The 20,563-nt window shown below is 51.2% G+C and overlaps 1 protein-coding gene across 1 annotated transcript; it reads right to left on the reverse strand.

The window, feature by feature from the left end:
- Nucleotides 1-5,728: 5,728 nt before the first annotated feature.
- GHRHR (growth hormone releasing hormone receptor) lies at nt 5,729-19,419 on the reverse strand. The gene is made up of 13 exons (XM_004385328.1): nt 19,363-19,419; nt 15,866-15,968; nt 15,616-15,723; nt 14,750-14,847; nt 13,590-13,687; nt 12,601-12,733; nt 10,780-10,933; nt 10,441-10,501; nt 9,831-9,900; nt 8,956-9,047; nt 8,263-8,392; nt 7,641-7,682; nt 5,729-5,854 (listed from the first exon to the last, which is right to left on the reverse strand). Exons 1-13 carry the CDS (start codon nt 19,417-19,419, stop codon nt 5,729-5,731), a joined length of 1,272 nt encoding a protein of 423 aa, XP_004385385.1.
- Between the last annotated feature and the right edge of the window lie 1,144 nt (nt 19,420-20,563).

A 20,563-nucleotide genomic window follows, 5' to 3' on the forward strand; every position in this document is an offset into this window, starting at 1 on the left:
TTATCGAGGAGGACCAATATTCTCCAAAAGGAATGAATTATTTTGTGGGGAGAAATTTTCCTCCCTAGAAGTGCTGGAGAAGCATCTTCTATCTGAAGAGAAGAGAAAGGTCTCTGAACACAGTGTCTTGAGCAATAGGGAAGGTGACCTGAGGCACCCAGCAGGCTTTCCACATGTTTGTGGGGCCTGGATGAGATGCACACCTCTGGGGTACATATTGCCATTGCCTCAGAGAATAGAGCTGGCCCTTGAATCCCTTCATTTTCTGGGGGTGTCTGTCCATGTCCTTGATCTGTCTACCCCCTGTAGGACAACTCTGGCAGCGAGACAGCTTCTGGGGTAAAACTTTGTTCCTCCAAAAAGGTCTTCTTTTCTCTCTTCATCTTTTTCTTTCTTTCCCACTCACTTTAACTCAGTCTTTCCTCATTCGTGTGTGTGTGTGTGTGTGTGTGTGTGTGTGTGAGTGCTTTAGGTGAAAGTTTACGGAGAAAATTAGATTCTCTTTCAAAAATTCATACACAAATTGCTTTGTGACATTGGTTGCAGTCCCTGCAATGTGTCAACAAGAAGTGGTAGGAATTTGAGGTTCCTGTTGCTTTATGATGCTGAAAGGGAGCATAGTGAGGAGTAGACTTCCAGACATAGATGGACAATCTGCTAAGCGAGTTTCTGCTTCTGCCACTGCTTACCCTAAAACCAAAACCAATTGCCTTTGAGTTGATTCCGACTCACACCGACCCCATGTGTTTCAGAGCAGAACTGCTCTCCATAGGATTTTCAAAGCTGTAACCTTTCTGAAGCCGATTGTCAGATCTCTCTTCTGAGGCGCCTCTGGGTGGATTCATATTCCCAGCTTTTTGCTTAGCAGCTGAGCCCACTAAGTCCACCTCCAACCAGTGAAATGGACATTAAAACTACAAGAGACCACTCTTTGACTATCAGGCTGGCAAAGATTTTTTTTAATGACAATAATGACACAGAGAAGCTGTCACACTTTCACTGTTTTGCAAGAATACACTAGTTCAACTTTTCTGGGAGGCAATTTGCCAATAGGCGTTGTGACCATTAAGGTTCTGTGTCAACTTGGCTGGGTCATGATTCTCAGCAGTTTGGTAGTTACAACCTAGTTTGGGGATCGTATGATGATGTGATCACTTCCATGATGAGATTTGATATACTGTAATCACTTTCATGATGGGATCTGCTATGAGTAGCCAATCAGTTGAAAGGGAGTTTCCTTGTGGGTGTGGCCTGAATCGAATGTAAGTGGACTTTCTGGCAATGCTAGTGGGTTTTTGCTGGCACTGAATCCAGCAGCTGGCTTCTGTTCATCTGACCTCCGGTTCTTGGGACTTCAACTAGCAGCTTGTCTGCCATCTTGCCTGCCTAACTTCAGATTTGCTGGTCTTTGCACCCTGTGAGTCAGAGCCCTGCTGTCTGTCTTGCCAATCTTGGGTTCACCAGCCCCTGCTGCTACGTGAATCAGGAGATGCCTCCAGCCTGACTCACATTCCAGGCTCTACAACCTCGTGAGCCATTTCCTTAATATAAATCTCTATATATATATATTTATATGTTTCACTGGTTTTGCTTTTCTAGAGAACCCAGCCTAAGACAGGTATTAAAAGACTTCATACGTGTATTGCTTTGGCTCAAAATTTTTAGATCTAGGAGTTTCTCCTGAGGTTTTTTATCTTTTTGAGATGTACATAAAGAATTGTTCACAAGGAAATTTATCATCACAACTATTTATAAAACATTTGGCAGCAACCGAGAACCAGAGGTCTAGAAGGGGAGAGTGTTGACACATCGCGGGGTTGGCAACAATTCTATGTGTATTAATTGTTTCGTGAGAAACTAACTCGCTCTGTAAACCTTCACCTAAAACACAATAACAAAGAAAAAAAATTGGCAGCAACTTAAATATTCACCAGTGGAAGAGTTGTTAAAAAGTACTAGCTAAATGAAGAATAATATATAAGCTTTACAAATGATGTAGCAGAAAAAAATATTGCACACGTTTTGCAACAACCATCCACTTACTCTTTTTTTAAAATAGTAGCTTTATTGAGATGTAATTCACATACCATAAAACTCACTCTTTTAAAGGGTATAGTTCAGAGATTTATATCTGATTTTTATATAACTCTATTTATAGAGTTTTGCAGCCATCATCACTATCTAATTTTAGAACATTTCCTCATTCCATAAAGAAGCCCGTACCCATTAGCAGTCACTCCCCATTTTTCCCTCAGCCCCTGGGAACATTTAATCTATTTACTATCTCTATAGATTTACCTATTCTGGACATTTCCTATAAATGAAATCATACAGTAGGTAGCCTTTCACCTTGCATAGTGTTTCCAAGCACCACCTATGTTGTAGAATGTATCAGAACTTCTTTTCTTCTTATTGTGGATTAATATGCCACTGTATAGATAAACCACATTCTGCTTCTCCATTCATCAGTTGATGGACATGAAGTTGTTTTCACTTCTTAGCTATTATGTACAATGCTGCAAGTTTTGTACAGACATATGTACATGTACAAGTGTTTATAGACATATATTTTTAATTCTCTTGAATTCTATTCTCTCTCAGTATCTAGGAGCGGAATTGCTGGGTCATATGGTAACTTTATGCTTAACTTTTTGAGGAACTGCCAAACTGTTTGCCAAAGCAGCTGCCCCATTTTCCATTCCCACCAGCAACGTATGAGGATTCCACTTTCTCCACGTTCTCACTAACCCTTGTTATTGCCTGTAGTTTTTATTTGATCCATCCGAATGAGTGCGGAGTGATATCTTATCGTGGCTTTGCATTTTCCTAACAGCTAGTGTTGTTGAACATCTTCATGTGCATATAGGTCAACTGTACTTCATGTATGTTAATTTTAAATCTAAAAAAAAAATCAAGACAAATTTATGAACACAGTATGGTCTCAACATGTTTCAAAAAAGCAGAGGAAAAAAATCTTTCAGGAAACATATAAAAAATTAATGATGACTTTCTTTGGGTAATGAGATTATGGCTGATTTTTATTCATTTTTTAAGTCTTTCTATAGGGTCGCTATGAGTTGGAATCGACTTGATGACAAAGGGTTTAGTTGTATGTTTTGTTTTGTTTTTAACAGCTCTCAAGGAGCCCTGGTGGGGCAGTGGTTAAGAGTTTGACTGCTAACCAAAAGGTCAGCAGTTCGAATCCACCAGCCACTCCTTAGAAACCCTATAGGGCAGTCTACTCTGTCCTGCAGGGTCACTATGAGTTGGAATCAACGTGATGACAATGGGTTGGGTTTTGTTTTCTTATAGCTCTCAAATGTCCTGCAATGAATGTGAATTAGGCCCCTGGGTGGCAAAAGTGGTTTGCTCTTAATTACTAGCTGAAAGGTTGGTGGTTCAAACCCACCCAGAGGCACCTCAGAAGACAGGCCAGGCATCTGCTTCCGAAAGGTCATAGCCTTGAAGACCCTATTGAGGCCAGGCACAGTCCTACTCTGCACACGTGGGGTTGCATTGAGTCAGAATCGATGTGATGGTAATGCATTTGGCATATATATATATATATAAAATGCTCTGCAATGAGTATGAATTACTTTTATAATCTGAGATTACAGGAAGGAATGAATAATGAGGTTTCTAGACTGGGGCCACACCCTGACATTTGTTTGACCAGGACATTCATCTGGGCAGTAGGGCATCATGGCCAACAACCTGACCTTGGGTCTCATATGGCTGTGCCTCCTTTCAGCAGAACCACATGAATGTAAAGAGGAAGATTCCATCAGTTCCACCACCAGGCACACGCCTGCAGCCTTATGCACCAACACTGGTGAGGGATTCCAGGTCCCTTTCGTTCCCAGTGCATATGCAAGGGAACCTGATCCAGAGCAGTAGAAGAGACAACTGCATGCTTCATGCAGAAGAGAAGGCCACCACCCAGGGAGTCATGGGAGGGGAGGAACCCAGGCTAGGGCCTGGACAAGGAAATGGCATCTGGTAATTAGTCCAGGTGGGCAAGGGCTGGAGAAGGAGATTTAACCTCTTGGGGTGGGAGTGGGGGAAGAGGAGGAATGGCAAGGAAGGCTGGTGTAGCCAGAGAAGTCTTCCTGGAGGCAGAGGAATGGAGCTGAGTTCAGCAGGACTGTGGATAGTTGTCTAGAAGGAACCAGAAAAGAACCAGTTGCCGTTGAGTATACTCTGACTCATGGCGACCCTGTGTGTGTCAGAGTAGAACTGTGCTCCATAAGGTGTTCAATGGCTGATTTTTCAGATGTAGACTGCCAGGCCTTTCTTCTGAGGCACCTCTGGGTGGGTTCAAACCACCAACTTTTCAGTCGGCAGCCAAGTTTGTTAACCGTTTGCACCACCCAGGGACTCTAGACAAAGAAGGAGAGAGATTTAATTCTGACCTGCACAGTATTCATTTCTGTCTGTTTTCTGTACTGAAATTCCCTCCTTCCCTATCCACCAACAGCTGCTCAAGGACAGCACCCAGGTCTTATTCTCTTCGTCTCCTGCCGCAGGATAGGGTGGGAGAAGGCTGGACCAGGACGATGGAGTACATTAAGGGAGCCTCACTTGGGTGGGGGGTGGCAGGCAGCAGGCACAGGTGAGGGGTGCAGGAGGGTGCAGGTGAAGAGGACCCAAGAATAAGACCTACAGTTGAAGACTCTCCACCCCAGAGAAAAATGGAAAAAGGGATCCAAGCAACTTGCAGAAGAGCAAACTCCAAAGGCTAACAGGCAAACAGAGATGCTCACGCTCATTAGCCGTCAGAGAAATGCATATTCAAACAACAATGAGATGTCACTTTGTGCACACTGACTAGCAAACATTAAAAGGCTGGATAACACAAGTGCTGGTGGGGCTGTGAGGATTGAGGAACCGCGTGAGCTGCTGGTGGGAGCGTAGTTCTTGCAGTCATTCTGGAGAACAATCTGCCACTGCTTATCAGATTGACAAGTGACATGACTGGTGACCCAGCCCTTCTATCCTGGGTGTGTGTCCCAGAGAAATGCCCCCACAGGTCCACAACGGGCCAGGTATGTGAATGGTCACCGCAGCGGTGGTAGAGGGAGGGAGAGATGAGACGTGAAACACGTGGGCAATGACACCATGCAGAACCTCGCCGCGGTCAGAAACAGCAAACCAGAGACACACACGGCAACACGGTGGATCTCGTCAAAACAAAGAGCCGAGGGGAGAAAATGTTAGAAAGAGGATGAGGCGTATAACCAACACCATTTTTGTAAATGAAAAATATCGGCACACGAAACACTCCGTATTTTGCGAGAACACACAGAAACACAAATATTCACATTAAATACATCGGAATGGTCTCCTGGAGGAGGGGAATGAGAGTGGGGCTAAAAGATAATAATATTTTAAAAAATAAAATCAAAACAGGTCCTTGCACAGATGAGTCATGCAAACGTGATGTGAACTGAGGCATGTGGAGGACATGACTCTGCACCTGAGGTCCAAACAGGGGACGCAGAGCCTCTCCCCTGCAGACAGGCATCACTCGCTCAGCCAGGTATCCATCAGGCTCTAGGGGGACGAATGATGGCTCAGCCTGCCCCTGCCCAGGGCTGAGCAGCGGCTTGCGGGGGTGGCCTAAGGGCTCTCGGGTGGTGCTGGTCCCTCTTGCTCCCCTGGAGGATGGTAGGCCCCTTGGGAGTTGTCCAAGTTCAGGTGTGGACTCCGGTCATGCCATGTGGCCAGCCTAGCACACAGATGTCAGCACCTTCACCCCAGAGCCGGAGGGCATTGTCCATCTGGAGCGGGTCTGCCGGGCTGGCAGAAGCTCAGGGTCGTGGCCGTGCCACCTTCGAGAAATCTCAGTCCTCACCTCCAGGGACAAGGGAGAGGATGTCAGGAAGGTCCCACTGCCACTTCTGTACTCAACCCCAGTAAGACTGAGGGTGCAGGGAGAGACCACATGGGAGAAACAGAGACATGGGCAGGAGAAGCCACAGTTGGCCACAGCCACTACTAAGTACTGCCTCTGGAGGATACTACTTCCTCCTTCCTGTGAGTACTTCTCATCATTTGCTTTAGCTCTTTTCTCTACCTTTTAGCACTGTCTTTGTCAGGACACAGTTAAGACATTTATGGGCTGATTTCTTGAGTTCCTGGCCAGATAACTTCTCCATGTCTGTCTTGCATGACTTACATCATCCCTGGCTCTGGTGTTCAGTCCTGATCTTTCTCTGTGAGCTGAACTGTGGCCACTGGAAACCTGTCCTGAGGGCATGACCAGAAGGAGGAGCACTCAGCACTCTGAGGAGCTGCAGTTGAGGGAACTGAGGATAACGGAAAGAAAAGCAGCCTCAGGGGGAGCCTGTCTGCATCTTCACACCTCCAAGGGGCTGCTGGGGTTGGGTGGGGTGGGTGGTGGAGGTAGAGGGAGCTCACAGGTTGTGGCCCTAGACAGCTGAACTGGGGCTGTGGTCACAGATAAATGGAAGACAGTTCTCTGTTCAACACGAAAAGGAGCTTGCCCACAACTGCCTAACCACAGGAAGAGCCATCTCAGGAGGTAGTCAACTTCCTGTCACCAGAGGTGTATAACCAAAACCGCTTCCTGACAGAGCCTTTCACACCTCTCCATGGAAATCCCATCCCCAGGCCACACCAGCCCCAGCCAGAGCTGCTCCCATGACAACCAGGCATTGCATTTTTGTCTGCATCCCATACCCCAAATAAAGCGGTGTGAGACACAGAGAGGCTAGGGCAGTAGGCAAAGAAGAGAGTCAGAGAGGAGGGAGCTAGGCAGGGACAGAGATGGCCAGTCAGACAGGGGTACTCTCCACAGTAGGAGGACAGGGCGCCCACAGCATCTTCGACAGACAACAGAGCCCGCGGCGAATCCACGGCCACCAGACAGAGCCCGTGACCCTGGCCCTGGGGGTCTGGGGCACTGAGCTAAATTCTACCACCGAACAATTCTCTCCCCACAAAACAAGTCTGTCCCAGGGGAAGAGTGTACGGTGTCTTTTGGATGGGATATTTCAACTCACTGCTCATCTGTCTCTGCCACCTTTCATGTTTCTACATGAGCACCTGCACCATCTGTCCCGTCTGTGCTGTGTCTCTCCCTTCTGTTCCGTCTGGTCTGTGTGTCTCTCTTCTAGCAGCTCTCCATCAATTTCCCCAGCTCTGCTCTGGATCTTCCTCTTTGGCTCTGCATATGACTCTTTTTTCCTAGACCCCTGTATGTCTACCTCTGACTTTCTTGGTTTCTCTGTCTCCGTTCTGCCTGAAAGTCTCTCCCCTAGCTCACTTATCCCTCACCTACTCTCCCTTTTGTTCAATTTTAGGAGCACAAATTGGGGGATCCATTTACCCCATTTCTGGATCCCTCTCCTGATGCCTAAAAGGCCTCCTTCACCCCCCTGGCAAATGGACAGTATAACTTGGCCCAACCCAGAGAGTGAATGGATAAAATATGTTTACAGGAAGCATTCAGGTTCAGTGTGATCCAGGAGCTCAGTACAGACTTTCTGACAATGGATCACAGGGCTCAGGTTTGGTGTGGGTTGAGCTCTACAGGGTCTGGTCAGGAGAGAGGGGGCCTCAGGATTGGTGGGAGGGGCAGGCTCAACGAGTAAGGGAGAACCTGGAGAGTCACACACCTCTTGGTTGAGGAAGCAGTACAGGATGGCAACGATGAATCCCTGTGGGTGGCCAAACAGAAGACTCCATCAGAACCCTTCAGCCTGGCCTCAAGTTGTCCACAGTCTTTCTACAACTTCTCTCCTACCCACGTGCAGGCTGTGGCTTGGGTCAGGCTTACACATGAAGGGAATTTAGATGCATTCATCACTTACTATGTGCCAGGCATATTGTCTCATGTGATCAACATAGAAAGCCTGTCAGGGCTATATTATTAGCCCCATTTCTCTGACATTTTTTATTTCTGCATCTCTCAGTAAAAAGCACAGAGCCAGGCACATGATGGGTGCCCAGTAAAGGCCGAATAGAAAGAAGGATGAACGAGTAGGTGGATGGATGGTTGGATGGATTATTGGATGCATGGGTAGATGAGTGAATGGGTAGTTGAATGAACAGAGAGATGGATGGATAGAAGATGGACAAGCAGATGAATTATTGAATAGATAGATGGGTGGACTGACAGAAGAATAACTGGCCTAGCAACCCTCACCCTACCATAAAGTCATCCAAGGCCTGTGGGTAGCAGCACCTGTTTCCTGACCCAGGACTCTGAGGGAAGGAGTGCCTGTGGAGGCCTCTAACCTGGAAGGAACCCAGCCCCAGCTCCAGGGGCAGGCGGATGCCCAGGCCGGCATTGTCAGGCAGGAAGTTGAAGATGATGTAGTGAATTCCAAACAGAGGGATGAGGAAAAGTGTTGATTTGGAGAGACGCCTGCAGGAGAGAACAAGCCCTAGGCTCATATTAGAAATTCTTTGTGGTTTGCTCCCACTAAAGGCCCTTGTTCACCCTCACCTCCCCAAACCACCCCTTCTCCACTGTATGTACCAGCCACCCTGGAGAACTCCAACCTCCCCACACACACCCTGGGCTTCCTCACTTCTCAGCTCTGGATCCCACTGTTCCCTATCCCAAATGCTCTTGTCCCAGTTTATCCCAGCCAAGGTCTTATGCATTTTTCAAAGGCCAATTCAAAAACCACTTCCTCCAAGAAGTCTTCCCTAATTTTCCCTCCCCCCACCAGACTGCCATAGAAATAAATTCCAGTCTTCAACAGCCTATTCGGCATGGTAACTGGGGAGCCTCCAGCCTTTCTGTATTGTGTCTCCTGGAGGGGAGGGACCAGATCTATTTTCTCTCTGCGAATATACGGAGCAGCGTGGGGCTAAGCTCACCCACCAGATGAAACAGACCATACTGACTCCCCTTCCGGCTCCCTCCCCAGCACCCCCCAGCACACACACACACACACATGCACACACATATGCACGAGGTACCAATACTGAGACTGGGTGTGGAGGCTGCCCTGAGCCAGCTCCAGTTTCCTTAACAGGATGCGAACAATATTGAGAAAAAGCCCAAAGTTCACCTGGAAATAAAGGTGCGGAGAGATGGAGGGCAAGAGTCAGGGGATGGATGGCCTGGGATGGCTGGGATAGGGATTCGGCCCCAGCCTAGTCTTAACGACCGTGCCACCAGGGCTCCCTCTGGGGATTAGAAACCGCAAATTCTTGAGACACAGGGACAGGTAGGTGGATGGACACAGAGACCATCGCCCCAGGACTTCTAGCCTGGAGACAAAGGGGTCCCATATGCAAGCCTCAGAGAGCAGCGTGGGGCTCAGGGTGTCCACCTTCTCTAGTTCTGAGATCAAGGGTGGAGGGTTCAGGCCTTAGCATCCTGCCTCCAGCCACCCCCATAGGCTTCTTTGGCACAAATTAGGTATCCCTTAGTTTGCACACTTGCTAAAATGAGAAAAATTCGCATAGTCACTGAGCCCATGCAAACCAGTCCTGGATGCCTCTGTTTCATGTGTGGGATCAGGCGGGGGGCTCACCTGCCGGACTCCCTCTGATCCCCTACCCCTGCCTCTTGCTGCGGTAGTGCCTGAACTGCAATCAGCACACCACACTCATCAAAACTCCAAGCTGGCAGGGGCCTGAGCACTGATCAAGACAACCCTCATGGTTTTACCTGGGCCTGGGATATTGAAGCCCACAGAGGGTGTCCCCGAGGATTGGTGGCGGAGCTAGGCTGGAACCCAGGCTTCCTGATCCCCAGCCTAGAGTCGAGTTTCCTGCTGTGGATGGCCCCTTGGTGGACTATGGAGGTTGACTGAATAAAGCAAAGGGCACTGGCCCCAGGGACTGACCCCGACAGAGAGGATGATGGGCCCCTTGATGATCCACCAGTAGGGGGAGCTGTTGTCCAGGTCCCAGCACCTGGGGAGAGGAGGAGCCAAGGCTGATGCCAGGGATGCCAGGATGCAGTCGCTGCAGAGTCCACTTTTTGGAGGTAACCCACACACACCTCTTCCTCCGGTCATCTCTGTACCCGCTGGCCTCTCCAACTGTCTCTCCTCTCTCTAGCATTCAAGCCTTCCAGCTTGAACCCACCTCCTCTTCAGTCTTATCTTCTCTCTCAGCCAATTAGCCACCCCACTCCCAAAGAGGCACCCATACATGCTGGGCTCACCCTTTCTCTCCACCTAAATGGATGGACTTGTGTTTGTTGCTTCCTTGCTGGCCCCAACCATCCCCCTCTTCTGGGAGGCCCCCGCTACTACCTCTGAGCCCACGCCCTGAGAATTGAAGCCCCCTCTTTCACCCCAGTTTACAAGCCCCTCTCCCCCACCTCCCCAGCCTGGGAATTCCCTGAGGGCAGGACCCAGGTCTCCTCCTTCTCTTTCCAACTTGGAGAACAGCCAGGTTTCCCAGCTGTCCCCTCCCTGCCCCATGCAACCCCATATAGGTCAGACTCACGCAATATCCTCAAAGGCCCACTTGAAGCCCACCCAGGTGCCAACGAAGAGCACTGGAAACCCTGTCGGGACCACAGAGGGGACACAAGTGAAGCCTCTACATCTGAGACCCTGAGGCCCACCCTCCCCCTGTCCCTGGCCAGCCACACAGGCAAGACCAGGGAAAGCCCAGAGGCTTGCTCCCCTCCCCTGCACTTACCGTGTGACTGTGGCCTATCCCTGCCCCTCTCTGGTCCTCAGAGTCGTCATCAGTGAGGTGAAGGCACCTCCTTGTGAGCTCCCTGGACTTCCTAGCCCTCTGCCTCCCCCACTGCACCCAAATCCAGCCCTCCGTGCTCACCCCAGCCAGCAAGAACCAGCCACCAGAAGGGGCACCTCACACTGGGTGACGTAGAAGCCAAGAGGCAGGTCAGGTAGACAGCTTCGGCCGACAGCCAGCTGAAGTTGGTCATGGTGGCAAGATGGGAGGCAGCCACAGAGACCTTGCACAGAACCTGAAGGCAGGGGACTGGGTGCTTCAGAGCCGAGACACTCACTGGGCCCCCACCCAAGACATTCCACTCAGACCACGAACCTCCAGGCCCCCTCCCCAGAGGGTGTGGTAGTGTAGTGTGGTGTGTAGGAGCACAGATTTGGGATCCAGACAACCTAGATTCAAATCCTACCACCCATTAGCAGTGTGAGCCTCCCTAAGCCTGAGCTTTTCATCCATGAAAGGAAAAACACCACCTATCTCATGGCTTGGTTATAAGCATTAAACAGACACTCTATGTAAGAGTTGCTATGACTTTCCTTTTCACCCCATCCTTCCTGAGCTCAAGTCCATCCCTAAAAACCAAAAAAAAAGTGGCTATCAAGTCGATTCTGACTCATGGCGACCGCCATGTATGTCAGAGTACAACTGCACTCTATGGGGTTTTCAATGCTTGATTTTTTTGGAAGTAGATCACCAGGGCCTTTTTTCCAAGGCACCTCTGGATGGACTCAAACCACCAACACTTCAATTAACAGCCAAGCATTTTAACGATTTGAACCACCCAGGGACTAGCGTCCATCCCTAGAGCTGGCAACATAGAAGAGCACTGATTCGTGCACAGCTCAGTCCCGCAAGCTTGCTCATGGGGACCCTGCCTTCATCCACAGCTTCAGTGCACGTCACCCAGCAGTTCTGAGAGCCGACCCTTTGCGCCACCCTTAGCAGCGGGGTGACCTTGCCCACCGCCAGGCTCTCTGTGCCCCAGGCCTCTCCTCCACAAAATGGGATTCAAGTCAGACTTCTGCTTCAGGTCATTTTGAAGATTAAAGAAGATAATATGTGTAAAGTATTGAGTGCAACGCCTGGTACATAGTAAAGGGTTAATATATATTATTGTTAATTCTTTCATTAATTAATTAAGGTCATTGGTTGGTGTGTTCACTCATTTATCTGTTCATTTCCAGCATTTTTAGAGTACCTGCTATCTGCTGGGCTTGGGTGCTCTGCCCAACTTCTTTTTTTTTTTCAGTCTGTTATCTTTCCTACCACTTTCCTAATCTGACTTGTTGGGTTTCTCAGACACATCCCAGGTCCTCTGGCCTCCTAGTTTGTTCACACTGGTCCATCCCTTTGATGTGTCCTCCCTCCCTATCTCCCTGTCACTGCTGCCGCCCCAGCTTCCAAACCGCCTCCTCCCTGAAGCCCTCTCTGCTCTCTCCAGCTCTCAGCTTTCTGCACCTGTAGTCCCATCATACGGGTGCGTTGTGTCCCCTGGGACCCCTGTGTGTTTCCTGAGGGAGGGGCCCAGCTCTCTCTCCTCCACCCCTAACCCCGCCCCCAGCCACAGATGCAGTGAGTGCTCCTTGGAGGAATGAAATGAAAAGACCAGTGGAATGAAACAGGGCCTGAACGGGGAGTACAGAATGCAGAGCATAAAGTAGACTGCAGAATATGGAGTGGAGAGCGGACTGTGGTGAGTGGCATGGATTGGCACAGTGGTCTGGGAACAAGGACTTAGGGCCTGACTGGGGAGCGGGCAGTAGGGGGCAGGGAGCGTCCTTGTTTGGGAACTGGCAATGGCAGGGTCTCAGGGTCAGCCAACAGACAGGGCAGTACTGGGCGGGCTCACCTAGGTCTTTAATCCAGCCTCCCCCCCAGCCCCCCACCCCAGGCCATAGCCTTTACAGTGGAGAAGCTGCAGTGGTCAGTGTTGTCGCCATGGAAGAGGGTGGCATCCTTCAGGAACACGGCTCCCGCCTTGAGGATAAAGGTGGCAAACAGCTGAGTGTGGATGTAGTTCCGGGGGCAATGGAGCCTCCTGGAGGGGGTGGGGAGATGAGAAACAGGAGGCCAGGTGGGAGAAGGGCTTCAGGTGTGCTTACAGCAGGGGCCTGGCTTAGCGGGCTGAGCAAGGCTGCAAGGTGAACTGAGTTGAGTTGAGTTGAGTTGGTGAGTTGAAATGAAGTGAATTGAATTGAACTGGAGTTGGGTTGAGCTGAGTGGAAGTGAAGTGGAATGAACTGAATTGAACTGGAGGCCTCAGTCTTAGCTTTCTTTGCAGGACAGCTGACCAACCAGAGCCCTGGGCTCAGTCTCACAGAGGGAACAGAGGAAGAAACCAGACCCTGTCTTCAGGGAGCTCAGAGTCTGGGAGACAGATGTGGAAACAAGGGTACTGTCCATGGGAGTCCCCTGGATTGTCAGAGAGACAAGACTCACCCCCACGAGACAGAGTACAGCACAGGCCGGGTGTGATCAGGGGCCGCAGGAAGGGGCTCAGACTCTGAATGCTGGGGGCTTTGAAGGAGGGGTAGTCAGAAGGTTTGAACAGTAAAGACGAGCTGTTGCACCCCTTTGGTGGAAGCAGAGAGGATTCTGAGAAGCAGATGGGAGCGGGGCTTTGAATTTTGACAGATATAAATGCATTGAGAAAGAAGGGGACAGGCATTCCCAACAAATACAAACAGCATAAGCGAAGGTATGGACCTGCAGAATGAGTTCTGGTGTGTGAAGAGATGAGTCTATATGCTGGGGAAAAGGGAAGGAAAATTTAGAAATACATAGGGAGCCTAGATCTGGGAAACTCTTGAATGTCCAGGCAAGGAATCAGACTTGGTCTTCTGGGTAATAGGGAGTCATTGAAAGTTCTTGAGCAGGTGATGAGAATAGCAAACCTGAGAGTGACCAGGATGGCAATGCCCACGAAGAGGGTTACAACAGAGATGCTGTGGCCCATGGTATAGATGATCTTCACCGTGGAAAAGTAAGATTTCTGGGGAGAGTGGAGACAGAAGAGGGTCTCAGCTCCTGGGCCTTTGGGAAAAGGGGGGCTCAGGGATCAGGCAAATGAAGCCTTTTCAACTCCACCCCAAATCTCTCCATCTGGTGGCAGGGATGTCCTCACCACGGAAAGCCCCCTATGCACTGAAGCTCTGGTATACAGCAGCCTCCCACCTGACCTGTGGTGAGGAACCAGGAGAGGATCGGAACTGGGGATGCTCTGTGCTCTGGGGGCGGGGAGAGGAGCAGAAGAAAATACACGTCTCTGGGGGGCGGGTGACAAAAGCTCAAGAGGAAATTGGGCTTGTTTATTGACATCCAGCTTGCTCACCAGTTTGGGAACAGAGCATCCCCAAATATAGGGGACAGCCGGGGACAGCCACAGGCAGGCAGGCAGGAAAAAGCTCTTGCCTTGCCGAGTGTTTGGATCAATCCGAGTCCAGCCTGGCCCCAGAAACAAGAAACTGAGGGAGCAGCCTGGGGGAGGCAGCATGGCCTGGCGCTGCCTCCAATCCCAGTTCCCCTGTGGGATTCAGGCAATCACAGCCTCCTTCTCACTCAGTTTTTCATCTGAAAAACAGCCAGGCTATGCTTACCTTTAGCGGCTTGGGGGAGAGAGACATGAGATTCTGGGCATGCAAGTGCTGGCTGGAGTTAGAGGGTCTCTGGGCTCACTTCTGGACTTGAATTTCCTTTACTTAACTCAAACAACGGCCATGCACACCGACCAGAGAGGGGAAGGAACTTGCTCAGGGCAAAAAAACACCCAAAGGCTTGGACACAGAGAGGGTACACCAAAAGACGGTGAGCAGTGCGTTTCCCACCTGCCCTCTGCCTCCTCTCTTCTCCAAGCAAACAGTAACTTGGCCCACTAGTCACCCTTGAGCAAATTAGCATAAGGCCCCCTCTCCTCCTGGCACTTTACTGCCATCTGCTGGAAGACTGCTGTAATTAATATTCCAATCTGATGATGGCCTCAGAGGAAATGGCGGCCCCCACAGTTGTACGGGCAAACACCCCCCAGAAAGGGTCCAAGAAGTCGGGAGCCTCTTACCTCCTCAGCCAGTAGCTCCAGGGGCACAGGGCAGGCCACAGGGTAAGGTGGGAAGGGCTCGGACCAGCCCGTGACAGTGCAATTCCGCTTCACGGCCCCTGGGAAGAACGGAGAGGTGGGGAAACAGAGTCTCAGATTATAACTCCTCCCTCTCCCCAGGACACCATCGAGTGACACTGGCAGGATCCACACAGACAGACCCTCTTGGGAGCAGAGAGAGAGCGACCTTCCTTCCAAAGGCCTGAGTTCCAGGCCTAGCCTGCCTAGGACACACTGTGGGCCCTTTCCTCTGTGGCCTCAGAGCTGCCAGCTGCTAAGCAGAGAGAATCCTTCCTGTGAAGACGAGCTGCAGCGGAGTTGGCGGGGAGCAGAAAGGAGTGAGTTGGGTGCCCAGGGTCCTAAGGATAGGGTGAAAAAGGAGGCCCTCGGCCCTTGATGGGGTAGAACACCCCAGATACCCAGCCAGAGAGGCGAGGCAGGGCAGTGGGGGTGCCCTTGTGCCCTCCCCTGCCAGGATCCATCCTAGGCAGCTGGTATCACCTGAGCAGTCAGACAGCCAGCCCTTCCATTAACACCCACAGAGCCTTTGCCCCGTGTCTGGCGCTGGGCCCAGCGCCTACACTCTCCTCACTATTTCTCACACCCCAGGTAGTAAGTGCTCTTCTTCTCCCCAGTTCACAGGGAAGGAAGCTGAGGGTCGGAACATTGACTGACTTGCCCAAGGTCACGCCAGAAGAGGGGGGATTGGTATCTATATACAGCTTGGCCTGCCTCCAAGCTAGGGATGGGTTCACCATGTTCTGCCATGACCACAGGAAACCCCCCCACCCCCCACCCCCCAAGACACCACGCCCAGGACCCCTCACCTGACTCTGAGCTGAAGTGAGAGAAGAAATCTGGGCAGGGGAGGGTGACCCACTCGCCAGAGCCTGCCTTTGGCCAGCACAGCAGCCCATCCCAGGTGCTAGGGCAGCCTAGATTGAGAGACAGGGAAGACTCAGCTTGGCCCAGGAGAAGGCTCGTCTGGCATTCTGAGGGGTGAGGCTGCAAGAGATCAAGCGATAAGAGAAGCCTCCTTCTACCCTTCAGCCCCCACTTCCTTCCCAAGTCCCATACCCAGGGTGGTGTTGGGCATCCTCTCTGCTGCTTGAAGACATGCATGCTCATCCTCTCTCAACTGTGCGATGAAGTCACATTCTGGGTGCACAAGGCCCAGTGCCTGCAGGAAAGAGTTATGGGATGAGGCAAGCCCACTCGGTGCTCCTTGTAGGTCCACTGGTCCAAATAACCTGAGTGCAGGGACAAAGCTTGATTTGTTTCTGTGCCCTAATCCTAATCACGGAGCCCTCGTGGCGTAGTGGTTAAGAGCTCAGCTGCTAACGAAAAGGTCGGCAGTTCAAATCCACCAGCCACTCCTTGTAAACCCTATGGGGCAGTTCTACTCTGTCCTGTAGGGTTGCCATGAGTCAAAACCGACTCGATGGCACCTAACAACAACAACAATCCTAATCACATGACCTGGCTCACAGCACATATAAAATGTGCTGGATGGATATTTGGATAAATGGGTGAATGGATGGATGGGTAGACAGATAAGTGAATAGAAACAGATAAGTGAAAAGAAACTTAGGAAGATTAATAAATATATTGAATACGTCATGTGCAACACTTCAAAATTCTCTGGTGCTCCCCTCTTACTACAGCAACTACTGCAGTGTTCAATAGTCTGCAAGGTCATCCATGTTGGACAGGTCTCAGTGGAGCTTCCAAACTAAGACAGACTAGGAAGAAAGGCTTGGTGATCTACTTCCAAAAATTAGCCAGTGAAAACCCTATGGATCACAACAAAATATTGTCCAATATAGTGCTGGAAGATGAGCCCCCTGGGTTGGAAGATACTCAAAATACATGGTGGCCACAACAATGGACTCAAACATACAAATGATCATGATGATGGAGGAGGGCCGTGACACGTTTCGTTCTTTTGTACATGGGGTTGCCATTAGTTGCAGCCGACTCGATAGCAACTAACAACAGTCTGGTTTGAAATACAGGCACCACGAAGAGTGCAGGGGGGCGTAAGACAGGGGCTGGAATCAGAGTGGGGACAGTGGACAGTGGGTGACCACCCAGGAGGGACTTAAGGACCTTGCTGCAGACCAATCGGCTAGGAGAGGAGGAAAAGACCCAGGCCAGCAAGTGGGGCCACCCCTACCAGTCCTGTCACTGGAAAGGAGGCCACTCTAGTCTCCGATTTGCTGACCCCACTCCCCCAAATCCAGCTTGGGCTCAACTGCTCAACTGCTCTACCATCTCCTGCATGGTCCTGTGGGACCTCAGGCTGCAGATGCTACCCACCGTCCCGGCTCTGAGTCTCCACTTTGGTGGATGTCCAGACTCTGCTCTTGGCTTCTCCCAAGACTCAGTGACCCCAGGCCTATGTGGGGCCCAGTCTCATCTGCTGGCAACATACTGAGCACAGGAATGCAGGAAGATGGGGACGCAGGCAAGCCTCGTTGGGGTGTTCTTACCCGGCAGCCTAATTGTAACCCTGGGGTGTTTAGAGAGCTGCGGTCTCTGTCTGTCCTTCCTTTGTCCACAATCTGGCAAGCCCCTGCCCTTCGGGGACATGTCAGAGCCTGTCTGAGGAGCCACTGAGGCCAGACAGGATGGACAACTTCCCACCAAGAGGATGGACAGACAGCCCCCCAGTCTCCCATACTTCCTCAGAGAAGGAGGAAAATACGGGGAAGCTCAACTAGTGACCCAGGATGTGGGGGTCTCAGGGCCAGCTAAAAGGTAACAACTGTGGGGGAGGGGGGCTGGGAAGATAATCTATTCCAGGACTGACCCAATGGTTGAGTCACCCCAGCTCACGTACTTAATCCCACTCGATTCCCGAGGGCAGACTTCATCTCCCTGGACACTGGCCTGGCCTGTGAGGGGCCGAGCTCACACTGGGAGACACCAGCTTTGGCTGCTGAACGACCACCAGAGGGCTTCGGTTCCTGCTCCAAACATAAAGCTTTCAGTGTGGGGCGCACACAGGTGAGGGGGATGAGGCTGCCCTCACCCCTGATGAAGAGGGCATAGGAAGTCTGTGCATTGCTCCCCACGCCCAGCCCTTGACAAACCAGCTCCCATTCAGGGCACAACAACCCTGCAAGCAGGTAGCACTTTTCCTTCTTTACAAAAGCAGCAAGCGAGGCTCCGAAAGGGTGGAAGTTGCCCTGGGTCACACAGCTAGTTTCATGGAGTCAGGGTGCAAGCCGAGCCTGTGTCCTTGGCGTCAGATGCAGCAAGGGGACTGGGGTGGCAGCCTCCCCCACTCCAACAAGCCAGTGGAGCTGAGGCAGCAGAGGAAAAGGAGGCCTCAGTCCATGCGGCTCCGAGGAGCTCCTGGGAGCTGGGGCTGCCCCACCCAGGACCTTGTGGCTCACCACCTAGTCCCTGCTGTCACGTGATGAAACATCCTGGAAAATACGCAAGATAATTGCAGGGCATATGGCGGGGCCTCTGTCCTGCTGCTCATTCTCCAGCATTCTAGGCCTCAGAGCCATATTTGGCCACCAAAATTTTCTCCGGGGCATATTGTGAGAGGAAAACTCAAAACCAAATCAAACCCACTGCCGTGGAGTCGATTCCAACTCATAGCAACCCTATAGGACGGAGTAGAGCTGCCCCATAGGGTTTCCAAGGCTGTAAACTTAACCGAAGCAGACTGCCACATCTTTCTCCCGAGGAGCAGCTGGTGGGTTCAAACCGCCGACCTTTCGGTTAGTAGTCGAGCACTTTAACCACTCACCACCAGGGCTCCATTTTGTGAGAAGAAGAGTCCCCCAAATGCCAGAGGGAAGCAGCTGGTTCTCCAAATACTACTCAGATCCTACTCAGTCCTGGGGCCAGCTCTGGCCACATGCTCATTACAAGGAAACATCAGAACTGGAGTGTGGTTCAGGAGTCATGGGGAAACAGCGGGGCCTGCACACCGTATCAGAGAAGAAGTGTGTACAAGAAGTGGGGATGCATAGGTGAGACGGGTCCCTGGGTGGTGTAAACCATTAACACACTTGGCTATTAACCAAAAGGTTGGATGCTCGAGTGCACCCAGAGGTGCCTTGGAATGAAAGGCCTGGTGATCTACTTGCAAAAATTCAGCCACTGAAAACCCTACAGAGCACAGTTCTACTCTGACACATATGAGGTCACCATGAGTTGGATTTGACTCAAGGGCAACTGGAAGCTGAGAGAAAAGGGAGGCTTGGCATCTGAGGGGTTGGGGTTGACTTTGTCTTCCCAGTTGTGAGGCATGCCTTGGGGCAGACAGGTCTGGGTGGCCCCTACAGGGCACAGGCAGGCCCTGGGGGAAACAACAGGGAGGCATGCTCAGCTCAGCACCAAGAACACTGTGATGGTCCGGGCTCCCTGAGGTAGCATAGACTGCCTGGGCAGGGGAAGGACAGAGCCCCCGTCAGGAGTTCTCCAAGCCAGGGCCTGGGCCTGCGTGGTAGGGAACCCCATGCTGGGCAAGGGCAGTGAGGTCCATCTGGTCAGTGGGCTCCTAGATCAGGAGCTCAGTGGGAGAGGCACAAGGGTCCGAGCCGGGTACTCACAGTTGGTAAGAGGCTCAGCAAGCAGGGGATGGCCGCGCCCCTCAGCCGCCTGTCCATAGTGGGCTCAGCACGGCTCTGTCAGCCTGGGGAGCTTCTGCCTTCTTTCCTCCCCCACCTTCCGTCCCCTGCTGCTTCCACTGTCACCACCACCCTCTGCCACCCTGCCCAGGTGGCTGCTTGCATAGGCAGGAGCCAGCAAAGGGGACAGAACCGGCTGAATATTCACAAGGGCTGCAGGGCACCTTGTCCAGCTCAGCCCTGGCCCTGAGGCTGGGACAACATATCCCCAGCAGCGAGGGGCTGGGCCTTCCACCCCATCTGCACATCTGCCTGTGTGTTTGTCCTGATGACAAGGACTCAGAGAGGTGACATCCACAAGAATCTTCCTTGCCCCAGTTGGTCAATATTCTTAACCATTTTCTGTCTGAGCCCAATCCTCTGTTGATCTACACAGTGGAGTTGTTATCAGCTGCCATCGAGTTGGCCCCCAACTCATGGTGACCCCATATGCAAGGGAACAAAATGCTGCCCAGTCCCGCATCATGCCTATGATTACTTGCAGATCCAACCATATGATCCATAGGATTTTTATTGGCTGATTTTTGGAAGTAGATCTGCAGGCCTTTCTTCCTTGTCTGTATTAGTCTGGAAGCTCTGCTGAAACTTGTTCAGCATCATTGCAACATGTAAGTCTCCAATAACAGAAGAGTGGTGGCTGCACATGAGGTGCATTGGCGGGGAACGAAACCCAGGTCTCCTACAAGGAAATGGAGAATTCTATCACGATCCACTGATGACCTCACACAGTGGAGAGACCACCGCCCTAAAAAATGAAAGGGCTCAGAGAGGAGGAAGGAGACCTTCATCTCCCTTTGGGGAGCTCCCAGGTTGGTTGGTGATCCCAGCCTCAGCCCTGGAGAGAGCTCAGAGCTGTGGGGACCCCGCAGACATAAGAGCAAGAGGAGAGTCGGCAGGGACCGAAGGGTAAGAATAAGCTGAGAAAAGGAAGTGATCCATAGCACCAGTATGGACTGGCCAAGAATGAGTAAGAGCAGCAGGACCCCGTTTCTTTCTGTCGCTAGGACACCAGACTGATGGCGGGGTAAGGTTTACGAATATCAATGCTCTAGATTTCACATCACCATGAAAAGGCTTGTCCACCTCTCTCCCAGAAATCCTTTCTGCAGGAGGGAGAATTGAG

This window comes from Trichechus manatus, unplaced genomic scaffold (assembly GCF_000243295.1).
Source record: "Trichechus manatus latirostris isolate Lorelei unplaced genomic scaffold, TriManLat1.0 scaffold00137, whole genome shotgun sequence".
NCBI classification, from domain to species: Eukaryota; Metazoa; Chordata; class Mammalia; order Sirenia; family Trichechidae; genus Trichechus; species Trichechus manatus.

Excerpts from the sequence above, each read along its gene's own strand:
- GHRHR (XM_004385328.1), bottom strand. The coding sequence starts at position 19,419 with ATGGACAGGCGGCTGAGGGGCGCGGCCATCCCCTGCTTGCTGAGCCTC. Across the intron at positions 8,393-8,955 it reads CACACCCAGTCTCAGTATTG|GCGTCTCTCCAAATCAACAC; the intron begins GTACCTCGTGCA and ends TCTCTCCTGCAG. Across the intron at positions 7,683-8,262 it reads TGGGGCTGGGTTCCTTCCAG|GGATTCATCGTTGCCATCCT; the intron begins GTTAGAGGCCTC and ends GGCCACCCACAG.